At 36.8% G+C, this 24,579-nt stretch overlaps 2 protein-coding genes across 2 annotated transcripts in view; one reads left to right on the top strand and one right to left on the bottom strand.

Annotated features, from left to right (window-relative positions):
• The window catches only part of Spa17 (sperm autoantigenic protein 17), a 380,810-nt gene that overhangs the window by 64,775 nt on the left and 291,456 nt on the right, over positions 1-24,579 (top strand). The window lies entirely within an intron of this gene.
• LOC127231529 (olfactory receptor 145) lies at positions 2,037-2,981 on the bottom strand. Its single transcript, XM_051197110.1, has one exon. The coding sequence runs from the start codon at positions 2,979-2,981 to the stop codon at positions 2,037-2,039; it is 945 nt and encodes a 314-aa protein (XP_051053067.1).

The raw sequence follows: 24,579 nt of genomic DNA, 5'->3' as shown, positions 1-24,579 counted from the left end.
AAAAAAGTACTGAGAAGCTCTGAGTATCAAGTAACATGCTTACTACAAGAAAGCTGAGTGGGAAAAAATGCATGTTTATGTTTCTGGAATATGATATTTAAAACAAAGTGTGTGGTATTTTTTAAATGTGTATAAATTTATGTAATGTGTACCATAGAAGTTTTAATATTAGGTATGCAGAATCTAAGACAAAGAAGACTAAGGCTCAAAACTAGAAGCTCAGACTCAAAACCAAGTCATTTCTGTTGATGCTTCCACTTGACACAGCTTACTAAACTCATGCAGCCACAGGATCGAGGTGCTGCCACCTAACTCTTCCTATTGTTTCAGATGGCATCTAGCAACTTTGACTCATTTTTTTAGGTATGTCTCTTCTTTGGGACACCCAAAATTTTATTATTCTTCCATGAATTTCTGTACAAACTTTTCCATTTACCATGCTTGAGAATATTAAAGAAGAAAAAAAAAAAGCTATCAGATATTTGATTGCTATCACCCAAACTTTTATTGTGCTTATTTACATCCACTCTTTTCTCTTCCAAAACCCAATTTAACCTCATATTAATTGATCATCACACTTGTATGCACATTCTTCTGCTTAGCATTCATCTGTTTCCCAAAACCATTTGTAAGGAGTAAGGTTTTTCCTCCAGCTGCGCGGGTCTTGTCCTGCTGCCGCGCCAGCCCCAAATAATGCACTGAGACTCTGTATTTGATATAATTCTGTTGGCTCATTACTACTTTCTTATCGGCTAGCTCTGTCTTAAGTATTAACTCATTTCTGTTAATCTAATATTTCCACGTGGTCTTCTTACCTGGGAAAGGGGCCAGCATCTGTCTCCCCAGTCTCTCCATCTTGACTCCTCCTTCCTATTTCCTCCTTGTCTCCTAGTCCCTCCTATCTTGTTTTCCTATTGGCCAACAGTGCTTTATTCATTAACCCGTATGAGAAACATATACAGAATGACATCTCCCATCATCTCCTCTTTCCTGTCTAAATAAAAAGAAGGGTTTTAAGCTTAACATAGCAAAATATATCACACAACAGTTATCAAATAATAATCACAGTTAACAATATTTAGTCCATTAACATTTAGCAAGATTAAAAGAGACTATTCTATTATCTATCTTATATTTGTGAGTCTAAAGTCCTATATGTACCTTATCATTGAATCCTAACTAAGGAAGACTATAACCATGACTATCTTTCTTCAACTCCTTCAAAGACCACAGAAGGATAGTATATAAACTCTAGTAATGACAGAGACATCTTGCCTTTTCAGTCACCTGAAGTTCTTCTGTAATCTTCCATCTTCAGCCTATAGGCCATAATGTGTCTGGCAGACTCTTCAGCAAAGCAGGAAACTTTAAACTGTCTTCTTTTATTGGCAGCTTGTCAGTCATTTTTCTCTGTGTCCTGCAGACTGTCTGGCAGACTCTTCCATGAAGCAGGAACTCTGTAGCAATGTCCATCTTGAATCAGCAGTCACTTTTCTGTGGGTCCTGCATGTCAAGTTTATACAGCATAAAGTCAAACAGTCCAGACAAGAGCAGTATCTTGTCCAAATGGCTAGTCTTGCCATATTGGAAGCAAAATCTCTAACGAGTTTCTTCAATGTCCATCTTCCTTTCTGGTGCAGGTGGTGTTGCCAGGAACAATTATGACTCATTGTCAAGAAAAACCCTAAACCATTTTAAATGCCATATTCTGTAGGTCTTTGAAAGGTTTGAAGAATTCCTATCTATCTGAACAAACACATTTGTGCCACCATCTACCAGTATATTACATTCTAGCTTTACAATTGTGAGGATTTAAGCACACAAAGCTGGATATTATACTCAGAAAAAAATAAGGTCATGAGATCTTTTAAATGTACATTTTTGAATAGTTATTGATGTCACTGAAGTTTTTCAAGACAGTGGGTCTAATCCAGGTCCTCAAACATTTAAGCAAATGTTCTACCAATGAATGAGTCCCTCTAGTCCTATGCTTCACATGTCCTAAGATTTACTTCAATACCAAATACAGGTTCTACTTAAGTAAACACTGTTTTCTTCAAAGTTTTTCTCAGTGCAACATGCACATCCTTATTCCTTAAACTGTAGATGAAAGGATTCAGCATTGGGCCCACAATAGTATAAAAAATAGTAGATATTTTATCATCATCTACAGATGTATTAGAAGGCTTAAGATACATGAATGCCGAGGCTCCAAAGAAAAGCGAAACGGCTATTACATGGGAGCCACAGGTGCTGAAGGCTTTTGACCTACCCTCAGCAGAATGAATGCTGAGGATGTTGGAAAGGATCAAAGTGTAAGAAATGAAGATAGTCAGGCTGGGCACCATGACATTGACACCCACAACAATGAAAACCACAAGCTTGTTCATGGCAGTATTTGTGCAGGAGAGCTTCTGGAGAGGAGGTATGTCACACATGTAGTGATTGATGATGTTACCATCACAAAAGGTCAAACTTAGCATACTACCAGTGTGGGCCATTGCACCCACAAACCCCATCACATACACCCCCACCATCATCAAATGGCAGACCTGATAGGACATGGTGACCTTGTAAAGCAGGGGCTTACAGATCGCAGCATATCTGTCATAGGCCATGGCTGTCAAAATGTAGCATTCATCAATCACAAAGAAGCAGAAGAAGAAGAGCTGGGTCATGCACTCAGCATGGGAGATGGTGTTCTGCTTCACAAAACTCACCAGCATTTTGGGGGTTATGACAGATGAATAGCAGAAATCAATGAAGGAAAGGTTGAAGAGAAAGTAGTACATGGGGGTGTGCAGGTGAGGATTCAAAAAAATGAGAACAATCAAGCCCAGGTTCCCCATCATGGAGACCACATAGATTGCCAAGAAGAGAAAGAAGAGAGGCAGCTGGAGCTCTGGTTGCTGTGTCAAGCCCAGCAAGATGAACTCCTTCACAGAAGAGTCATTCTCTGAGGCCATTCTTCTCCAGGTCATTTCTGTGAGAACAGTAAAATTCATAGCATTAAAATGAAATCACAACCCTCTCCCAAATACCACTTAGAAATGAGATTAAGAACCAGAATCAATTGATAAATTCAAACTCAGACTTCTTTGTGCCTTTTCTTTCTAAATTTTTATGGGTGTAATGAACACAAATAAATGAAAGGTCATTTCCTAGGGAATAACATTCAGGGAACCAGTGATCATTTTTGTTCTGCAACATCACAGTTCTTCGTCTTCCTTGGAAAACCACTTCTGACTTAAGGGCCAGCAATAATCTCTAAAGAGAAGAAACAAGGCACTCAAAGACTCAAGGTAATTTGGAGAAAGAAAAACAAGCATGCATCTAATTCAACACTTACCCCTCCTGTATGGAGAACTGGTAAGTGACCTCACTGACTCTTCTCTACTCACACAGATGTACTCATGGAATTGAAAGGATGTAAGTTGCAAAACCCAACACATATATTCTATGATGTTGTTATCACATTTGCCTTTCTGGTGATGAGGGAAATTAAATTTGGACTGGAAAAATCAGAGTCATCATTTCTTGAGATTAAGAAAAACCATGATTGTAAATCATTATTTCCAGTGGTGACTTTTCCAAAGTTGTCCTCTCTAGACCAGCAGTTGTTAAATAGCATTTACTGATGTCAAGAGAACCAACTGATTATGTCCCAAGAGAGTTTTATGAGACTGTAATCTTAGGAACCTCATTAAAAATTGAAAGGTTTATGTTTCCCAGATATTTTCCCCAAGAGATCCAGTGTTATTGTCATGATACTTAGGGACTAGTTCAATAGTAATGGCATTGGCTTATTGGAGGTATACAACTTTGTTTTGTATTTATTGTTTGATATATATATATATATAGATATAGATATATATAGTGTTTTCATCAAGCTCACCCCAGAATTCTTTCTCTATAATTCCTCTCCCAACCTTCTACCACTTATCCTCATGCAACTTCATCTCTTTTTTTCCTATTTTTTTTAACCTACTGAGTTCAGTAAATGTTGCCAGTATGTATATGAATGTAGGGATATCTGTGTGAGTAAAGTAGCCTCTTGGGGTCACATCCTCAAAATTGACATTAGTTTCTCACCTGAGATAGAATTTTATGACCATATTGTCCCTCAATGCCTGTATTTTAATGTTTGATTTTTCACTAGTCTTAAGCATACTGTTGCAACTCTTGTGGATTTATTAGAAAAGTGAACATATTGAGTCCTGAACACATTGTTTCAGTGTAGTTATCTATCACCCCAAGCTCTTGCAATATTTCCAACCCTGCTTCCATTATGATCCTTTAGACTTGGAAGAAGGGGTACGATGAGGTGATCTGCCTAATTCCCAGTTATGGATTTATGTTTTAATAACCATATACCACCAAAAGAAGCATTTCTGATGAAGGTTAAGAGGGGAACTAATCTCTGGATATAAAGTATAATGGCAATTTATTAGGAGTCAGTTTAATTCTATATCCACAACAGAAAAACAGTCATAGGTAATTCCACAGAGCTTATGACCTATCTAGTCTCAGGAAGTTTAACCCGAGAAGTATGCTAGAAATGAGTTCTTAAAAATTAATAAAAATATTATGTTTATAAAGAATGTGAAATATGCCTTAAGTATATTATATCAAATATCATTGCAAGAATAATTTTTCTGTCAAATGCTAACCTAAACCTTATATTAAAGGTCATTTAATTTTTACAAACTTTTATACCTTCAATGTAGATGAACATGGAATAATGTAGATAGGTTCAAAGATTCTACTTTTACAAGAAAGCTCTCTCTTCAATTCTTTTCTTTTATTTGCTTTCACATTACCCTGACTCACTTATATCAAAGTATATAAAGTGGTAACCCCTCACTAAGACATACAAAACTCCATCTTTCATTCACTCCTAACTCCTTACAAGACTGACATATTTGATGTTATTAGTCAGTGCTGATTTAACACAGAAAGCTTCATGTTGTACTACATATTCATGACTATAAAATATATGATATTAACTAAACTATGTATGTCTCTGTACTCTCTTTGAATGTTTTACCATAAATCTAAAATAAGTTCAAGTCTAGTTTTGATGCATTAATGGGATTAACAATAGATTAGACAATGTAGGAAAATTTAACAACAAAACATCAAAAAAAAAAAAAAAAAAAAAAAAACATCGTCCAATGAAACATAGAGAAACCAATGAAAAAATAACTGAGAAAAGCTTCAGAGGTTCCTCAACCACATTATGGATAGTTGAAAGAGTGAGCAATTAAGAAAAAAAAAATGAATACATGCAGCTAAGAACATCTATGTACAAACTATCACACAGTGAAACCCTTGAGCATTGACTAGTCTTTGATAGCAAATTTGACTATCTAATCTATATAAAAACTTCTTTTTTCTTATTGTACCTATCAATCCCAGTTGACCCTCCCTCACTTCCTCTCACCCTATCTCCCATGCCCCCTGACCAACCACACTCCACAGAAAGGATGATGCCTTTCAGGAGAAGTCAACAAAATATGTCAAGTCATTTGGGGGAGGGACTACACCCTCCCTCCTGCCTCTAGGCTAAGGGAGTATCCCTCAATGTAGAATGTGCTCCTAAAGTCCTTTTCTGCACAAGGGATACATCATGGTTCCACTGTTAGAGGTCCCTTACACTGCCCAGGCCTTTTAACTGAGACCCATGTTCAGAGGACCTAAGTCAATCCAATGCTGGTTCCCCAGCTATCATTCTGGGGGCCCATTAGTTCCTCCTTGTTCAGGTCAGCTGTCTCTGTGGGTTTCTATAGCCTGGTCTTGTCTTCCCTCTCTGGATATGGATTCCAGTTTGGCTCAGTGTTTAGCTATGGGTGTCTACTTCTGTTTCCATCAGCTACTAGATGAGCACTCTATGATGGTGGATAAGTTACTCATCAATCTCATTACCAGAGAAGGGCATTTATAGTAGCATTTCTACTGTTGCTAAAATTGTTAGTTGGGGTCAGTCTTGTAGGTTTCTGGACATTTCTTTAGGTTCAGTTTTCTCTTCAACCTATAATGATTCCCTCTTTTATAGTATCTCTCTCTCTCTATCTCTCTCTGTCTATCTCTGTCTCTCTCCCTCTCTTCTCTCTTCTATTCCTCTCCTGACTCAGTCTTCCTTGTCCCACATGCTTTCCCCTCCTCCCCTTCATATTCCCCTAGCTCCTTCTCCACTCACTGCCCTCCACTCCCAATATTCTCAGCAGATCTGGTTCCTTTCCCCTTCTGTGAGGAATCTTGTATGAAACTCTTAGATTCCTCCTTGTATCCTAGTTTCTCTGGAAGTATGAATTAAATGCTGGTGATCCTTTGCTCTATTTTTAAAATCCATATATAAGTGAGTACATACCATGTTCCTCTTTTTGTGACTGAATTACCTCATTCAGGATGGTTTCTTCAAGTTCCATCCATTTGCCTGCGAATTTCAGATTCCATTGTTTTGTTTTGTTTTTCCACAGAGTAGTATTCCATTGTTTAAATGTGACACATCTTCTTTATTCATTCTTTAGTTGAGGGGCATCTAGGTTGCTTCCAGGTTCTTGCTATTACAACTAATACTGCTACAAACATAGTTGAACAGATGCCTTTGTTGCACAGATGTGGATCATTTGGGTATATGCCTAAGAGTGGGATTGCCAGGTCATGTGGTAGACTGATTCCCATTTTCCTGAGGTTCTGCAATATTGATCTTCAAAATGGCTATACAAGTTTGCACTTCCACCAGCAGAGGAGGAGTGTTCCCCTTTCTCCACATCCTCTCCAGCATAAGTTGTCATTGGTGTTTCTAATTTTAGCCATTCTGGCAGGAGTAAGATGGTATCTCAGAGTTGTTTTGATTTACATTTCCTTATAGCTAAGGATGTTGAGCACTTTCTTAAGTGCCTTTCAGCCTTTTTTATTTCCTTTATTGAGAATTCTCTCTTCGGTTCTGTACCCCATTTTCAATTGGGTTTTTTGGTATTTTGGTGACTAGTTTTGAGTTCTTTTTGGAGATCAGCCCTCTATCAGATGTAGGATTAGTGAAGATCTTTTTCCAGTCTGTGGGCTACCATTTGATCTTGTATACTATGTCCTTTCTTTACAAAAACTTCTCAGTTTGAGGAGGTCCCATTTATTAATTGACAATCTCAGTATCTGTGCTACTGGAGTTATGTTCAAGAAGCAGTCTCCTGTACCAACTTGTTCAAGGGTACCTCTGACTTTCTCTTCTAAGAGGTTCATTGTAGCTGGATTTTTGTTGAAGTCTTTGATCCATTTGGACTTGAGTTTTGTGCATGGCGATAGACATGGGTCTATCTACAGTCTTCCACACACCATTATCCAGTTGTGCCAGAACCATTTGTGGAAGATGCTTTCCGCTTTCCATTGTATACTTTTAGCTATTTTGTCAAAAATCAGGTGTTCGTAGGTTTGTGAGTTAATATCAGGATTTTCGATTCAATTCCATTGGTCTACCTGGTTTTTTTGTTTGTTTGTTTGTTTTTATTGTTTTGTTTGTTTGTTTTTGTTTTTATTTTATTTTCAGCCAATACCAACCTGTTTTCAGAACTATAGCTGTATAGTAGAACTTGAAGTCAGGGATGGTGATGCCTCCTGAAGTTCCTTTGTTGTACAGGTTGTTTTGGCTATCCTGGGCCTTTTGTTTTTCCATATAAAGTTGACTTTTATCCTTTCAAGGTCAATGAAGAATTGTGCTGGGATTTTGATGGGGATTGCATTGAATCTATAGATTGCTTTTGCCAAGATTGCCATTTTTACTATATTTATCCTACCTATACAAGAGTATGAGAGATCTCCCATTTTCTGGTATCTTCTTTAATTTCTTTCTTTAAGGATACAAACTTTTTACTATATAGGTCTTTCACTTGTTTGGTAAGCATTACCCCAAGATACTTTATGTTGTTTGTGGCTATTGTAAAAGGGTGATGTTTCTCTGATTTCTTTCTCAGTCCCTTTGTAATCTGTATAGTAAGCTAATGATTTTTTTTTTTTTTTTTTTTTTTTTTTTAGTTTATCTTGTATCCTGCTAGTTTGCTGAAGGAGTTCCCTGGTAGAGTTTATTGGGTCACTTATGTGCAAATAGTGGCAGTTTGACTTCTTCCTTTCCAATTTGTATCCCTTTGATCTACTTTTGTTGTCTTATTGCTTTAGCTAGAACTTCAAGTACAATAATGAAAACATATGGAGAGAAAGGGCAGCCTTGTCATGTTCTCATTTTAGAGGAATCACCTTAAGCTTCTCTCCATTCCATTTGATATTGGCTATTGGTTTGCTATATAACGCTTTTATTATCTTTAGGTATGTTCCTGTTACCCCGATCTCTCCAAGACTTTTATCATGAAAGGATGCTGAATTTTGTCAAAGGCTTTTTCAGCATCTAGTGAGATGATCAAATGATTTTTCTCTTTCAGTTTGATTATATGGTGGATCACATTGATAGATTCTTGTATGTTGAAGCATCCCTGCAACCCAGGGATGAAGCCTACTTAGTCATGGTGGAATATTTCTCTGATGCATTCTTGGATTCAATTTGCCAGTATTTTATTGAATATTTTTGCTATTAGCTCTTCTTTGAATTTCGGGTAGAATTCCGCACTGAAGCCATCTAGCCCTGGACTTTTTTTGGTTGGGAGACTTTTGATGAATGCTTCTATTTCATTAGGGGTTATAGGTCTATTTAAGTTGCTTATCTGTTCTTGATTTAATTTTGGTAAGTTATAGTTATCCAGAAATTTTTTCATTTCCTTTGAATTTTCAAATTCTGTGGAGTACAGGTTTTCAAAGTATGACCTGAAAATTGTCTGTATTTTGTCAGTGTTCATTGTTATATCCCCCTTTTCATTTCTAATTTTGTTGCATGTTCTCTCTCTGCTTTTTGGTTAGTTTGGATAAAGGTTTGTTTATATCGTTGATTTTCTAGAAAAACCAACTCTTTGTTGCATTAATTTTTTTGTATTGTTTTCCTGGTTTCTACTTTTTTTTTATTTCAGCCCGCAAATTGATTTCCTGGCATCTACTCCTCCAAGGTGAGTATGCTTCTTTTTGGTCTAAGGATTTCAATTATGCTGTGACTCTCCTCCATTTTCTTCATATGGGCACTTAGTGTAATGTACTTCCCTCTTACTGCTTTCAATGTGTCCCATAAATTTGGGCATGTTATGTCTTCATTATTGTTGAATCCTAGGAAGTCTTTAATTTCTTCTTTGACCCAGGTATGGTGCAATTGCTTATTGTTCACTTTCCATGAGTTTGTAGGGTTTCTGCGATTTGTGCTGTTGTTGAATTCCAACTGTAAAGCATGGTGGTCTGATAAGATACAGGGGACTATTCAAAATTTTTTGTATCTGTTGTATCTGTTGTGTCAATTTTAGAGAAGGCTCCATGTGGACCTGAGAAGAAGGTATATTATTTTATGTTTGAATTTAATGTTCTATAGATGTCTGTTAAACCCAATTGAGACATAGCTTCTGTTAGTTTTTTTTTTTTTTTTTTTTTTTTTTAAGTTTCAGTGTGGTGGTCCTGCCTAGTGGTGAGAGTAAGGTATTGAAGTCTCCCACTGTGAGTGTGTCAGGTTTTATGTGAGCTTTGAGTTTTAGTAGCATTTCTTTTGCAAATGTGGGTGCCTTTGCATTTGGGACATAGATATTCAGAATTGAAACTTTGTGCTGATGGATTTCTCCTGTGATGAATATGAAATGACCATCTTCATCTCTTTTGATTGATTTGAAGTCTAACCTGTTAGATATTAAGATAGCTACACCTGCTTGCTTCTTGGGTCCATTTGATTGGAAGATCTTTTCCCAATCCTTTACCCTGAGGTGATGTCTGTCTTTGAAGCTTAGATGCTTTTCTTGTATGCAACAGAAGGATGGATTCTGTTTTTGTATCCATTCTGTTAGCCTGTGTCTTTTTATGGGTGAGTTAAGATCATTAATGTTGAGGGAAAGTAAGTATCATTGATTGTTAATGTTTGTTTTAGATTTGTTGGTAGTGGTGGTATTGTGAATATATTTGCCCTGCTTTACCCTTTGGGTTCTGGTGAAGTGGCATTATCTATTTCCTATGTTTTTGTGAGCATAATTAACTTCCTTGGATTGGAGTTTTCCTCCCAAAACTTTCTCTCGGGCTGGATTTGTAAATACGTATTATGAAAATCTGGCTTTGTCATTGAATATCTTGTTTTCTCCGTCTATATGGATTGAAAGTTTTGTTGGGTATAGTAGCCTGGGCTGGCATCCGTGTACTCTTTGTACTTGTAGAACATCTATCCAGGACCTTCTGGCCTTTAGAGTTTCCATGGAGAAGTCAGGTGTAATTTTGATAGGTCTGCCTTTATATGTTACCTGTCCTTTTTCCTTCACTGCTCTTAATAGTCTTTCTTTATTCTGTATGTTAGGTGTTTTGATTATTTTGTGTCGAGTGGTCCTTTTTCTTTGGTCCAGTCTATTTGGTTTTTGTTATTCTTCTTGTACTTTCATAGGCATGTCCTTCTTCAGATTGGGAAAGTTTTCTTCAATGATTTTGTTGAATATGCTTTTTGCATCTTTGGGCTGGGCTTCTTCTCCTTCTTCTGTGCCTATTATTCTTAGGTTTGGCCTACAATCTTTTCTTCTCAACTTCTACAGGGTTCCCAATCTTCCAGTGGAGATATGAAATGGAGGCCTCTAATTTAGACTCTCTTTAAATGTAATGTCTGATTATGGGTCTCTGTACCCACTCTCATCAGTTTTGGAAGGACGCATCAGTAATGACAACTGGAAAAGACACAAATCTATAAATATAGCAAAATATCATTAGAAATCTATTCCTTTACACTGTGTGAAGATGTATCATAGCACTAAGTGCCTATATAAAAATAAATGGAGAGATCCCATACTTCATAGTACATCTGAAAGCTCTAGAACAAAAAGAAATAAGCATATGCAAAAGGCGTAGACATTAAGAAATAAACCGAAGGGTAAAAATAAATAAAATAAAATAAAATAAAATAAAAGAGGACAATACAATAAAACAAAGAGTTGATTCTTTGAGAAAACCAAGAAGATTGAAAATCTTTATCCAAACTAAAAGTTGAAGAGAGAATAACCAAATTAATAAAATCAAAATAAAAAGAGGGGTCATAACAACAGACACTGAGGAAATCCAAAGTATCATAAGAACATAGTTTAAAAACATGTACACCACCAAATTGGAAAATCCAAAAGAAATGGATAATTTTCTTGATAGATGCCATGTGCTAAGTGCTAAGTTGAATCAAGATAAGATAAACAATTTAAATAGACCTATAATCCCTAGAGAAATAGAAGAAGTAGTTAAAAGTTTCCAACCCCCCCCCCAAAAAAAAAATCCTGCGGCCAGATGGTCTTGAATTCTATCAGATTTTCAAAGAGAAGATAGCACCAATACTCCTCAACTTATTATGTAAAATAAAAACAGATGGAACATTGCCAAATTCATTTTATAGAGCTTCAGTTACCTTGATACCCAAACCACATACTCAACAAAGTAAGAGAATTACAAATTAATTTCTCTTATTATCCTAGATGCAAAACTACTCAATAAAATACTTGCAAACCATATCAAAAAACACATCAAAAATATCATCTACCATGAGCAAGTAAATAGGCTTTACCCCAGAGATGCAGGGATAGTTCAATATAAGAAAATCAGTAAATTCAATCTACTATATAAACAACTTAAAGAAAAAAGATAACCCTCTCATTGGATGCAAAAAAAAGACTTCTGACGGAATCTAACACCCCTTCATGATAAAACTCCTGGAAAGATTAGAGCAACAAGGGACATACCTAAGCATAATGAAGACAATTTACAGAAAGCCTAGAGCTAACATCAAATTAAATGTAGAGAAACTCAAAGCAATTCCACTAAAGTGAGGGACAATACAAGGTTGTCTATTCTCTTATGTATTCAATATAGTACTTGAAGTCTTAGCTGGAGCAATAAGACAACTGAAGAACATTAGGGGGATGGAAATTGGAAAAGAAGTCAGAGTATCTTTATTTACAGATGATGTCATAGAGTGCACGCGTGCGCACACGCGCACGCGCGCACACACACACACACACACATATATACATATATATATATATATATATACATATATATATATATATATATATATGTATATATGACCCTAATGACCCTACAAAATCCACCAGAGAACTCCTACAGCTGATAAATACATTCAGTAATGTGGCTGAAATACGGAGCCCTCTTATATACAAATAACAAATGATCTGAGGAAGAAATTAGGGAAACAACACCTTTCACAAAAGCCCCAAATAATATTAAATATCTTGAGGTAACTCTAACCAACCAAGTGAAACATTTGTATGGGGAAAAAAATAAAACCCTCAAGTCTCTACCCTCCAGGGAGAAAACAGAAGGGAGGAGGAAAGAAGGAGGAAGGAAAGGGAGGGAGGAAAAAAGGGAGGAAGGGAAGGAGTGAGAGAGGGAGGGAGGGAGGAAGGTAGGGAGGGAAAGGGGAAGAACAGATCCTTATTGAGTACTTTCCAGGTCATTAAATCCTTCAAGATTTTGAAGATCCACCATGGGAGGCCTCACCCTCCCTGAGTAGTGGTTGGGGGGATGGGATAGGGAGGTGGTGAGGGGAATGGGAGGACAGGAGTGAGAGGGAACTGGGATTATTATGTAAAATAATATTAATTTAAAATATAAAGGCAAAAAAAATAATCTTTTATGCCTTGGTTTTGATCTATCTTTGCTATCAACCAATTAAAATCAAGTATGAAAGAAAAGAAAATCACTGTTCATGGGTGGCCATGAGTAATAAGTTTAGAATTGTCCTGCATATTTGAACATGTTGGAAAAGACATTTTTAGTTTGTTTAATTTGAAATAATTATAAATTCATAGAAATTTACATAAATAATATAAACATTCCCATGACTCCATTTAAAAACTTCTTCTTTAACTGTCAGTATCAAAACTAATGCTAAATAAACCATAGATCTTACTGAACTTACAACAGCTCATACACATAAGTACATAGGAACCTATTAATCACAGCTCTAGGTAACTGAACCTTATGTCAACTGTATTAATAAGCATGTATATACTACTTGTGTTTATTCTTACCCACTCACTCTAATGCTCATCTCTACTCTCTGGAAAATATTAACCTATTCTTTACCAATATAGTTGTGTCAATTTGAAGGTCTTATAAAATATGAGACCTACAAAAATGGCTTTTATTATTTTCACTAAGCATAAGGCCCTTTGGGTCCAACCTAGCTGTTGATGTATTTCTTTTATTTATGAGTAGTATTCTATTTTTTACAAACAAGTTTATTCAAACATCTTTGTTCATTATAAGAGTAACTATGGGCCAGAATGATGGCTCAGTAAGTCAAAGCACTTTCTAACAAACTTGAGAACCTGAGTTTGGTTGCCAGGTCCCACATGGTGGAAGGCAAGACCAATTCCCACAAGTTGTCCTCTGACCTTAATGTGTATTGTTGCACATACACATACACAATAATATAAATAAATTTAATTTTCAAAAGTGTAACAGGTCTCCGTTTTTTGACATAAATATTAATTTAGCTAGTTACTGGGGCATGGACTTATTGTCAAATTCTTTTTTAAATCAAGAACATCTTTCTTTCTTCCCTAAGAAACACAGACTTTTATAGTTCTTAGGATAAGTCAGAGCAAAGTAATATGTCATTATCACTCTTTGTAAAAGTGAACAATATCAATTTGGATGATAACTTTATAAAAAATAAATGCACTTGACTACTAAAATATAAGAACAACAGGAATCTGTTACCATTTTGCATATGCTCCTCCACTCAATAGCAACTCATCCTCTACCCCATCATACCAAGGTGGACAGGTTTGTGAGTGTTAACATTTGAGCTGTATCAAGTACTGGCACAGGTGTGGGCATATGGCCATACATACTAAATATACCATAGCTGTAGATAGCTGTCTCTCTAATAACAAGTAAGCAGAAATTCAGTGACTCTAACATCCAGAAGGTATAGTCATGCTTAAGCAAGTATATCCTAGTCCAATTCTGCAGGGTACACTGAAGAGTAACACATCTGAAGCTGTCCACAGACTCCTACCAAACTAGGAAGTTATAACTTACTACAAGGATGAATGTCTAAGGCCATATGATAAAATATGACTAAAGGTGTATTTAAAAAGGCCTTCAGCAGGCCTCACCCTCCCTGGGAGTGGATGGGGGTGGGACAAGGGGTGATCAGGAGGGGTCATGGGAGGATGGGAGGGAGAGGGAACTGTGATCTCTTTGTAAAATATCATATATATATAGTATTTACTTAGGAGGACTGCACAGTCTATGGGGCCTCTGGTAGTGGATCAGTATGTATCCCTAATATATGAATGGACTTTGAGAACTCATCCCACATAGAGAGATACTTTCTTAGCCTAGACACATGGGGGGAGGGCCTGGGCCCTGCTCCAAATGATATGACAGACTGTAAACTACCCATGGAAGGCCTCACCCTCCCTGTGGAGCAGAAAAGGGATGGGCTGGGGTTTTGTGCAGGTGATAGGGGAGAATGGGAGTGTGTGGAAACTGGGATTGACATGTAAAACAACCTTGTTTCAAATTTAAATAAAAAAAGGGGTGGAAACAAAAACAATAAAATTAAATTTTTAAAAATTAAAAAAAGAAAAGGAAGAAAGAAAATGCCTTCAGCCTTATACACACTCCTCTACTAGACAAGAAAATCTCATCAGCAGCTGAGGGATGTGTGATCAACTGCTTCCATTGTTGGTGAGCACAGAGATGGACTGATGTAGGAGCAGCTGCACACATGCCAAATGTAAGAAGATGCACAGGGATGTTTTCAAAAATTTGAATGGTAAGAAATCTGTTTCAAGCCAGATTGAGAGCTTCACTCTTTCTTTTGGCTTTCTTAAGGCTAACAACTACTCAAATAAAAATGAATAAACATGGACAGATGGTTAAAATTCTAAAGACTGCTTAGGAACCCAGCACTTGAGAAAAAGTGTAATGATGAACTCCATATTTTTCCTGGGAGAACTCAGAATTCAAACTAAAAAGCAAAGATCCGAAAGATTTTTTTTTCTTACTTAACAGAAACAGAAAAGATGCAAACACAGATTGTTACTTTTTTTTAGTTTTTCCCAGCTTGTAATTCCTGATACTCATCTTTATCACTGGGAAAACTTGACCTACCCCTGCCTTCAACATGCCTGGTCATTGCAGGAGGAAACCTGATGCCTACCACTGTAGCCAGGGAAAACTCCAAACTTCTACTGAGGAACAGCAGATCTGAAGAAGATACTGCAGGTGGCACTCTGCTTTCCCTACCAGTGTGAATCAGTGAGACTAAATGGAGACCTGAGCTTCTGCCCCCACACAGACAAACAAAAGCAATGAAGGAACGATACGGTCCACAGCATACTGCTTCCTGGACTCTACAGTCAGAAAGGTCACCTTGGGACATTTAAGTCCACCCACACATGGTGGCATTACAGCCTGAAAATCAGAATGCCCATTTTGCTTATGAGTCTTCAGCTGCCCCGAGGTGAAAGCTGATCTTTTATCCTCTGTGTCCAAGATAAAGTCAGCTTCAACTTTACAGGGATATTGTTTATGGCTCAAAATTGAAAGAAAAAAATGAACCACTGGTCCAATACTAGGATGATACAATGTCAAAATTCTGATATATACATTTATGTATATAACCACAATTAATGGGAAAAAGGCAATAAATCTGATATAAAGCAAGGAGGGTGCATGGGAAGATTTGGAGGAAGGAAGGGGAAAGGGGAAATGAGGTAATAATATAATCTCAAAAATAATAGTGATTTTAAAAATTATCTAAGAATAATGAACAATCACAAAACTGCTTCAAACTCAATCATAAAGACTCTTGAAACAAGTGAAAAGAAGCTTGTAATCTTACCAAACACTTTTAAATGCTTTTAATTTTGTTTTAAAGATTTATCCATTTATTATGTATAATGTTCTGCTTACCTGTATGTATGCACACCAGAAGAGGGCACCAGATCTCATAACAGATTGTTGTGAGCCACTATGCAGTAGGATTTGAACTCAGGACCTTGGGAAGAACAGCCAGTACTTTTAACCTTTGAGCCATCTCTAAGAAGATGAAAAACGTGTTCTTTGTCCTACTCCTATTTCTAATTACAGACAAAACAACCTTGATTTATTATAACAATAAACACAAACACACACACAAAGAATTTGAAAGATGGAGAGGATCAGGCAGACTGAATGCTAACCTCAGAACACAAGAAAAGTATGACTGTAAGTTTGCCAGCTTTCTATTGGCTTCCAAATATCTCAAACCTGTAGCTAAAAGAACTGACACCACAAAAATAAAGATAAACACAAAAATTTTTGTGTTTGTGTGAGAATGTTAGCTGTTAAATTTTTTTATTGAAAATAGATTCTTCTCTCATATAATATATCTTGGCCTCCTGACCAGTTTCCTCTCCTCCATTCATCCCAGTATGTTCCCTAGTGTGCATGCCTCCCGCTTCTGGTCTGCTCTCTGCCTCCTGATAATTCAAGACAGGAGAAAGCAATAGCCACAACCTCCAGCTCCACTGTCCAGGACAGAGCAACTCCAAATATCATGTCTTCCCACAGTTATGGACTGATCCCCTGAGACTATGAGCCAAAATAAAGCCTCCTCTCTTCAGTTGCTTTGTTACAGTGTCAAGAAAGCAATTATATCACCTACTACAGAAGCTGCATTGGAGGTCTACACCTGAGGGGAAGGGAGGAAAAGAGGGATGTAGTGCTGTTAGTTCTAGACAGAGAAGTTAAAACCAGAAGAGCTAAAAGTAAAACATTACTCAAGTACCACAGTTGAAAACTGTCAACATGTGATTTTTACATCAGTAAATATATCCTCCAGGAACTAATGAAAACCACACCATCTCACAAAAGAAAAACAGATATAATACCCCCATCCAAAATCTAAAGGAATGGAATTAAAATTATATAAACAAAAATTAAATAATAAAAAAATCATGGAGCAGGACAGTGGTGGTGCATTCTTTCAATCCCAGCACACAGGAAGGAAAGTCAGGAGGTTCTCTGAGTTCGAGGCCAGCCTGGTCTACAGAGCAAGTCTCAGAACAGCCAGGGCTACACAATGAAAACTTGTCTCAAAGAACAAAAATAAACAAACAACAACAAAAGATTTCATGTAGAAGGAGGTGAAAAAGAACAGACCAAAAAGAGAAGGAAGATATTAGAATTTTCTTCTTCTCCTGAGTTTTCTAAATTAAATTTCATTCTTTGATCTAAAAGATCTTCTATTGTCATATGCATTTTAAATATATGTAGAAGAAATGTTTAAGACAATTCTATTATAAACACAAGAGGACAAAGAGACATAAGAAAGCAAGGATCTAAACTCCATGTTAACTTGCAGACAGCTATACACTAAAAAAGCTTATATAGTTATATAAACCTTAAAACACTGTAGATAAGACATATTTTAACACATGTCCAAACAATACAAAAAGAATATATATAGAAATACAAATATTTACAGAAACACTCCTCGGAAATACTTAAAGCAATAGTGAGTTGAGTCCAACTCTTAAAAAATAATCAACTCTTAAAAGCTAATCACAGAAAGATAAATGTCATGTTTTCTCTAATTTGTTGTTCTGATAGTCTATATAGATATATATAATTGTGTATGCATATAAGATATAAAAATAAAACTGCCTTGGAGAAAGGGAACTAAGGAAAGGGGAGTCGGGAGGTATGAGCAAGAATGTGCTCAATTTGTGTGTGTGTGTGCACATACAAAAAAAAAAATCAATAAACCCAGAGTTCTTTTTAACATGCTACTCAATTTCTCTGATCCCTGCTAATACCATAAAATTAAAATGATAATTTCTGTGAGTGGTAAATTATTTCCTCCATATACAATATTAGAACATTGCTTGGAATTTGGAAAGTATCCAAATATAGCCACCTGAATGTGTATAGCACACACTAGTTCTTTGCCACCCTGGAGGATATCTCTTAGTATTCTGAGTTACTAGTTTTGCTGAGTGTAATGTATTAGTATTGGTCAAAAGTTAGAAATTTATTTTAAATATAATAGCAAAAGACTCCTTTGCAACTCCATTCCTCAGCTCCTCAGTTGCCCTCCCTGGAGCAACCAAAGTTGTGAGTTGTTAACTGTCAGTGGCACTGTATTCATTTATAAAAGATCTCATATGCATTATCACACTAATATTAAACAATAGCATGCTAGATACACTGTGTCCCCATTGGCATTTTCAAATTCGTGTAGTTTTCATTAACATGTAAAAGTGCATATATTGACTATATATAGCATTTTGAAGTATCTATGTAGTGAAACTGCTAAACCTAGCTAGTTAACAATTAACCTCGTATATCACCTCTGTGGTGATAAAACTTAACACCCATGCTGCCTGTTCAATGATTCAGTATATCAACACTAGCTACAGTTACAATAGTGTCCAATGAATCTCTTACATATGCTTCCTCTATCAATCTATAACTTCATCCAAAACTCTTCTCAGCTCTTCCTCCTAACGGTAACTTATACTGGGGGCACGGGAGTAAGACAGAATTCATGAGAGACTAAACTTCAAAGGGTAGTAAAGAATCTCAGGTAATCCCTGTGTAACAGACCTGCAGACCAAGCAGAAGGCTGGGACAAGTAAGTATAAGAAGGTATTGTCCACTTCACGGTACATTGTAAAGATCGTATTGCATGCATATGTGAAGGAAGTCTTCATTTATATATAACATTATAGCACTTTAGATGTAGAAGTCAGAAAACAAACTGCTGTAGCCCATTCTATTTTGCTATGGCAAATAAGTGAGACATCTTTTTATAAACGAAGTTTATTGAGCTCACAGTTTCCGGCTGAAGATCTAAGGTTGGGCAGTGTTAACTGCTCAGCCTGTGGTGAGAGCCCCCTGCCTATGGCACCACTTAACAACAAAATCTAGATTGAAATCTTCCACACTGAAGGGACAAGTATGTGCTTTATAACAACTAGTTCTGAGAAAACGAATTCATTTGGAAAAGTCAATTTTAATCCCTAAATAGGAATGTGTCTGTACATCACCTCCCACTATGCTCAGCCTCTTAAATGGTCCCCCACCATTCATCATCGTTATACCAAAGACCAAGCTTCCAGCCTGCAAGCCTGTAATAGAAACACTCAACACATCTAAGCCATAACGCGGGCACATTTTCCTTGACAAGTTGCATGCTCCCACCTGAGCAATTTTTCTGCAATGATGCAAGAAAAGTGAACCAGTGGGAACCATCTGTGGCTGCAACAGGATCATAGGTGGTATAGTTATGTGGGGCAGAAGGATCCCACTGATGACAAAAAATGTGACCTGCTCTTGACAATTGAAGATTTCTTCATCTGCTAGTTCTCTGAGCATGATTTTACAACATCACTCCAACTCTCTACATCTCAGCCAACTCATAGACTCACTTCTACCAACTCATAGACTCACTTCTGTTATGTGTCAACATAAAACTACTTTTCCTACATGACAAAGCAAGTCATGGACTAACTAGCAGAGGCATGTCTATGAAAAGATGCTCAATTTTAAGTCATAAACATGAAGAAATGTTTAAAGAATATTGTAAGTTGTTTTAACTTACATCACAATTAATTATTAATCAGTGTATAGCTTTTCTTGTACCTGACTTTTCAAAATGGAAAATTCTAATTTCAATTTGTGGCAAGCGATGGCATTGTTGTCACTCCCAAATGCTGTCTTTTTTTTTTTTTTTTTTTTCATAAAATATCAGTTTCGTGTGTTACAGTTTGGAGGTTGCCGCTAAAAACTATGAGAATGAAAAATAATGTTTCAAAAAATATGGGGAAGAATAAGATCCAAAGGGCCCAGTTCACTCAGATTATCTAATCAGTACTACATTCAAATCACACTCTTGGGAAGTGTTTTAAGAACAACATGATCCTTTGTTACCCAGCTAAATCCAGCACGGTGTTAATTACATTCACTGTGACACAGAACTTCATGGACTTTTTCAGCATTAACAGTAGAGCAGAGGAAAATTAATAAATAGCATACGTCATGGGATGATCATTGTTTTCTGCCTCAGCACTAACCTCTACTTGTATTTCCAAATTTAGAAATCTTCTACCTGCATATCAAAGCACCACTGACATCCTGAAACAATGACAAATCATTTAAGTAAGGTCTTTGTCCTGGAAGTGTTTCAAGTCCGGAAGAATCTACAAAACCATTTTCTACACATATGTGCATGAATGCCCAAGCAGGAAGATTGACTTAGCAGGCTAGGAATCTCAATGGAGAAAGCAATGTTTAGACAAATGTTGCAAGAAGGTAATGAGTTAGAGGAACAAAACATAGAAGCATAATAATGTAACATGAGAAGCAGGGAACCACAGGAGAAAAGAGTTTAATGGAAGAAGCATGATATATTTCCCAAGAACACCATGTCTACAATGTAATATTTTATGGTAATTATAGTTAGAATGGGGAAGAAATATAACAAAAGGTTAACATTGGTTAATTGTGGCTAATAGCTAAGATATAGCTCAATATTCAGAGTAAGCATTTAATCAGTTCCAGAAACTGGTAGATTATAATCAGCAATCTGAGGCACCAGTAGAAAGAGATAGAGAAAACTACAGCAGCCCAGGAGGATGTGGGATTAGAAACAGTCAATTCATGACCTCCTAATATGGAGTTTAGGAATGCAGGCTGCTGTCCCTTTGTGTACATATACAAGTCACAGTGCCCATTGCTATTTTAAATTAAATTCAGGCCTTAAGAATGCCCACATATATTATTCCTTCCTAATCAATTACACCCCAGCATAGGGAATATAGATGAGACCTTAGTAGTCATGGCAGCTGGTAAGCAGGCAGCTGAATAGGCAAAGCCCTAAGTTATAACCAGTCCAGTTCATCACTTCTGCTTTCTGTCCATAAATGTGTGATCACGTGGTAGCCGTGCAGTTCTTTGAGCTTGTTCTAGTTCTGAGAACTTCTGGATTCCAGAACTGTGAATCAAAGCTAAGTAAGACATTCAAACTAAATTTATTGCAGTTTCATCTTTTGACACCATCTTGGTTATTCTGGGTTCAGAAATGAATATGGATGAAACAGCTGAACACAAACTTTGAAGCTTGAATCTGTGTATCTGGAGAATATAGAGACTGAGTCCCCTCCAAAGGGAACAGCCTGAGAAAGCTTTGCTGGATTCTCCAGAGAAATTCTTGCTCATATTTCTGAAGATAATACACACCACATTCACTGCTCTGATTTTTCTTATACTGGAGAGTTTCCTAAACTGCCTGAGCAAATAGAGATGCCGATGATGATTTAGTCATTCAGTTATTCATGGTAGCAGCAAGTGTTAAACTTGGCATGTGACACAAAACAAAGCAGAGTTCCCTGTGCCCACTGAACTCATAGCATGGTAAACTAGGGTTTTGGCTGGGTACATAAATAGCATCCAAAATAGATTTGCTCAATATGTAAAACTAATGCTTCTTACATTATTATATTATTATATTATTCTTACATTATTATATTAACCTAATGTGCTAATTTTAGTCTGTGACTCACTTGGATTTCATTGTTGTTTAGAGTTTTGTTCACAATTTTATTGTAAACCCTCACTAAATGTTGTGGCATTTATCAGAGTCAGATATATAAATATATATAAGTATATGTATATTTATATCAGCATCCGGAGAAGACTGTAACATGAATTAATAAAAGACCCAGAGACTGATCTTAGAGTTCAAACTTCAAGCTGAATATCAGAAAAGCAAAGCGGCTGTCCACTAGCTTCTTAACTCTACCGCAGGCTGAATGGCCTGATCCTGTTTCCACCAGCTCTCACCAAGTCTCAGACTGTAACTTTTCCTCAGCAAGGCTGGAAAATGAATGCCTCATACTATTTGCTCCCATCTTTTATACTCCTCTGGTGCTGGAATTAAAGGTATGAGCTATAATTCTCTTTTAGACTACTTCAATATTGTGTAGATCTGGGTTGCTTTGAACTCACAGAGATCTGTCTACCTCTTAATCCTGAGTCCTAGGATTAAAGGTGTGTACCACCACCCCTAGTTTCTGACTACTGGGATTAAAGGTGTGTATCACCATTGTCCTATCTCTATAGCTTGAGGCTGTCTTTGCTTTTCTGAATCCTCAGTCAAGCTTTAATAAATCATACATAATATATCACTACAAAAACAAAATAAGTTTCATAGTGTCTGACAAACCAGTAGGATTCATGAATTCATAGCAATATAATCAGTTTTGCATTCACATTGATTAGTTAAAACAAATGCTCCAGGAGATGTGGGGAGGTGCCTACATGATCCTAAATGATTCCGTTCTGTGACACAGAGCCAAAGGGAAGACTCGGGATAACTCTAGGCCTCATTTAGCTGCTTCTTATATACAGAAAAGTGAAAAAGAAAAGTGGGGAGGAAAGTGGCCAGCATCTGTAAAGCAGCCAATCAGTGTAGCAAGGAGGAAATGAAGGGCCCAGAAGGCGGACTCTGTGCCAGGAGCAAAAGAACCTCTCAGGAATGTGATGTGTCTGTATTCCGCAGCCTGTTTACTGGAGAAACAAAGCAGCAGCTCAAGCTGCCAAAAGCTCATACGCAGGAGTGCCTTGCCTCCCCTCCACCATAGTGATATCCTCTGATTTAGGGGGAAGGAGGGATGAGGTAGCAGGGGTTAGAGGATGCCCAGGAAGCTGGCAAAGCTACCGGTGGGATGACTGACTCCTGATAGCTCTGGAGACTCTCAGAAATGTGTCAGTGGTTTCTCAGGAGTTGATTATTGCAGTAATTAGTAGGAAATCTTCAGATGTGGTGTAACTTAATGAGTCATTTGTTGTTTTAAAATCTTAGGATTAGAGATCGTTTTATGCAGTCACCCAAGTCCATGGTGAAAGACCTAAGACAGCTCTGGTGAACAGCCACTCCACTTCTGTCTGTCTCATCCTCCCCAGCTAAAAGGCATCACAGACCCAACAAAGACAAGCTCCTCAAACTCTATTAAGTGGGTTTCCATCAACTGCAAAACCCACAAGCTTTCAAATGTTGTAAATAAATAAAATAACAGCTGCTTTTGGTTCTTAAAGCACATAAAGTATGGAGAATTGGGATAAAGAGTGCACAACCATTCTCACTATCCAGAAACTAATCCCACGATACAGAGAGAATACTTCTTTCTAGTCAATGTGTTAGTACATCAGCTCACTGTCTAGTTTTAAAGAAGCTACATTTGCTTTGCAGAGCATTGCATAAATTTTAATTACGGCTAATAAACTATTTAAACACACACACACACACGCACGCACGCACGCATGCACGCACGCACACACGTATGTCTGGCCAGTACATGTAACAGAGACAACCGAGAACCTTCAGCAAACACTAAGCCACTATACCAGGCAGTTCCCTTAACTAGCCACCAGGTTGTGCTGGTGACTCAATAACGTTGTTATTGAGGGTGGGGGGGGGAAAGACAAGCATTTTGCAGCAAATTCATATTTTGAATCTTTTTCAAGACCCTGAAATGTATAACCATGGATTTTACATAACCATAAACGTTTTTAAATGTTCTTTAGATCGATATTTAAATTAAGCAGTTTGAATACATTTAATTTGCAAATCCTTAACGGGCACTGTCTAAATCATACAGTGAAATCAGACCACTGACTCTTTGCAATGAACACTTGCAAGTAAAGATATACAAAGGGACTTACTGTGCCTTCCATGACACTGCGGCTTTCATGATGAGATTTTTTATCCCCCTCTTTTTTCGTCTTAAACTTTATTTGGGGGGTGCCGAGATGGCACATGGATGCAAAGGGACAGGGAAATGAATGGGATCAAGATACATGATATAAATGACATATAGAACAAATTTTTAAAAGCTAAAAAAAAAAAAAAAAGGCCCTTACTGGATAGTATACTCAGTTTGTTTTTGACTTGATTCTGTTAGGTCTGGAGCTTAGAATATGTGTTCAAATCTCGGAAGATTCTAGGAAGAAAAAAGAAGCTACGATTAAACATGAACAATGCAGTTAAAGTGTTAACATTCCACAAAATATAACTTAATTGTATTTGTAATATAATATTACAAAATAAAATTCGGTAAATTGTGTGTAAGGATAGAGTATTTTGATAATCATAGATGCTTAGAAATAAAAAAACAGGTGAAAAAACCAATAGAGATTTTAATTCTAGAATTTTAAATAAAAAAAAAAATGAAAAGAGTTACAGCCTTTAAGTTATTCCTATCAATATCCTTTTGTGGAATGAATCTAGCAAGAATGAATCATAAATTGGCCTTTCCCATGCAAATTAATGTATACTTTCTCTACTGGATACTATAAACTATTACAAGTCCTTCATGCTAAAATTAATTATTAAAAGTTCATTAGTTAAATGCTTACATTAGGAAACATTAGCAGGCATGAGAAGCCAGCTCAATCAGTAAATTGCCT

Source organism: Phodopus roborovskii, unplaced genomic scaffold (genome assembly GCF_943737965.1).
Source record: "Phodopus roborovskii unplaced genomic scaffold, PHOROB, whole genome shotgun sequence".
In the NCBI taxonomy this organism is placed as follows: Eukaryota; Metazoa; Chordata; class Mammalia; order Rodentia; family Cricetidae; genus Phodopus; species Phodopus roborovskii.
The sequence above is the reverse complement of the archived record's forward strand: the minus strand, read 5'-3'. Positions and strand labels throughout refer to the sequence as shown.

What these genes read in the sequence shown, in the direction of transcription:
- LOC127231529 (XM_051197110.1), bottom strand. Translation starts at nt 2,981, where the DNA reads ATGACCTGGAGAAGAATGGCCTCAGAGAATGACTCTTCTGTGAAGGAG.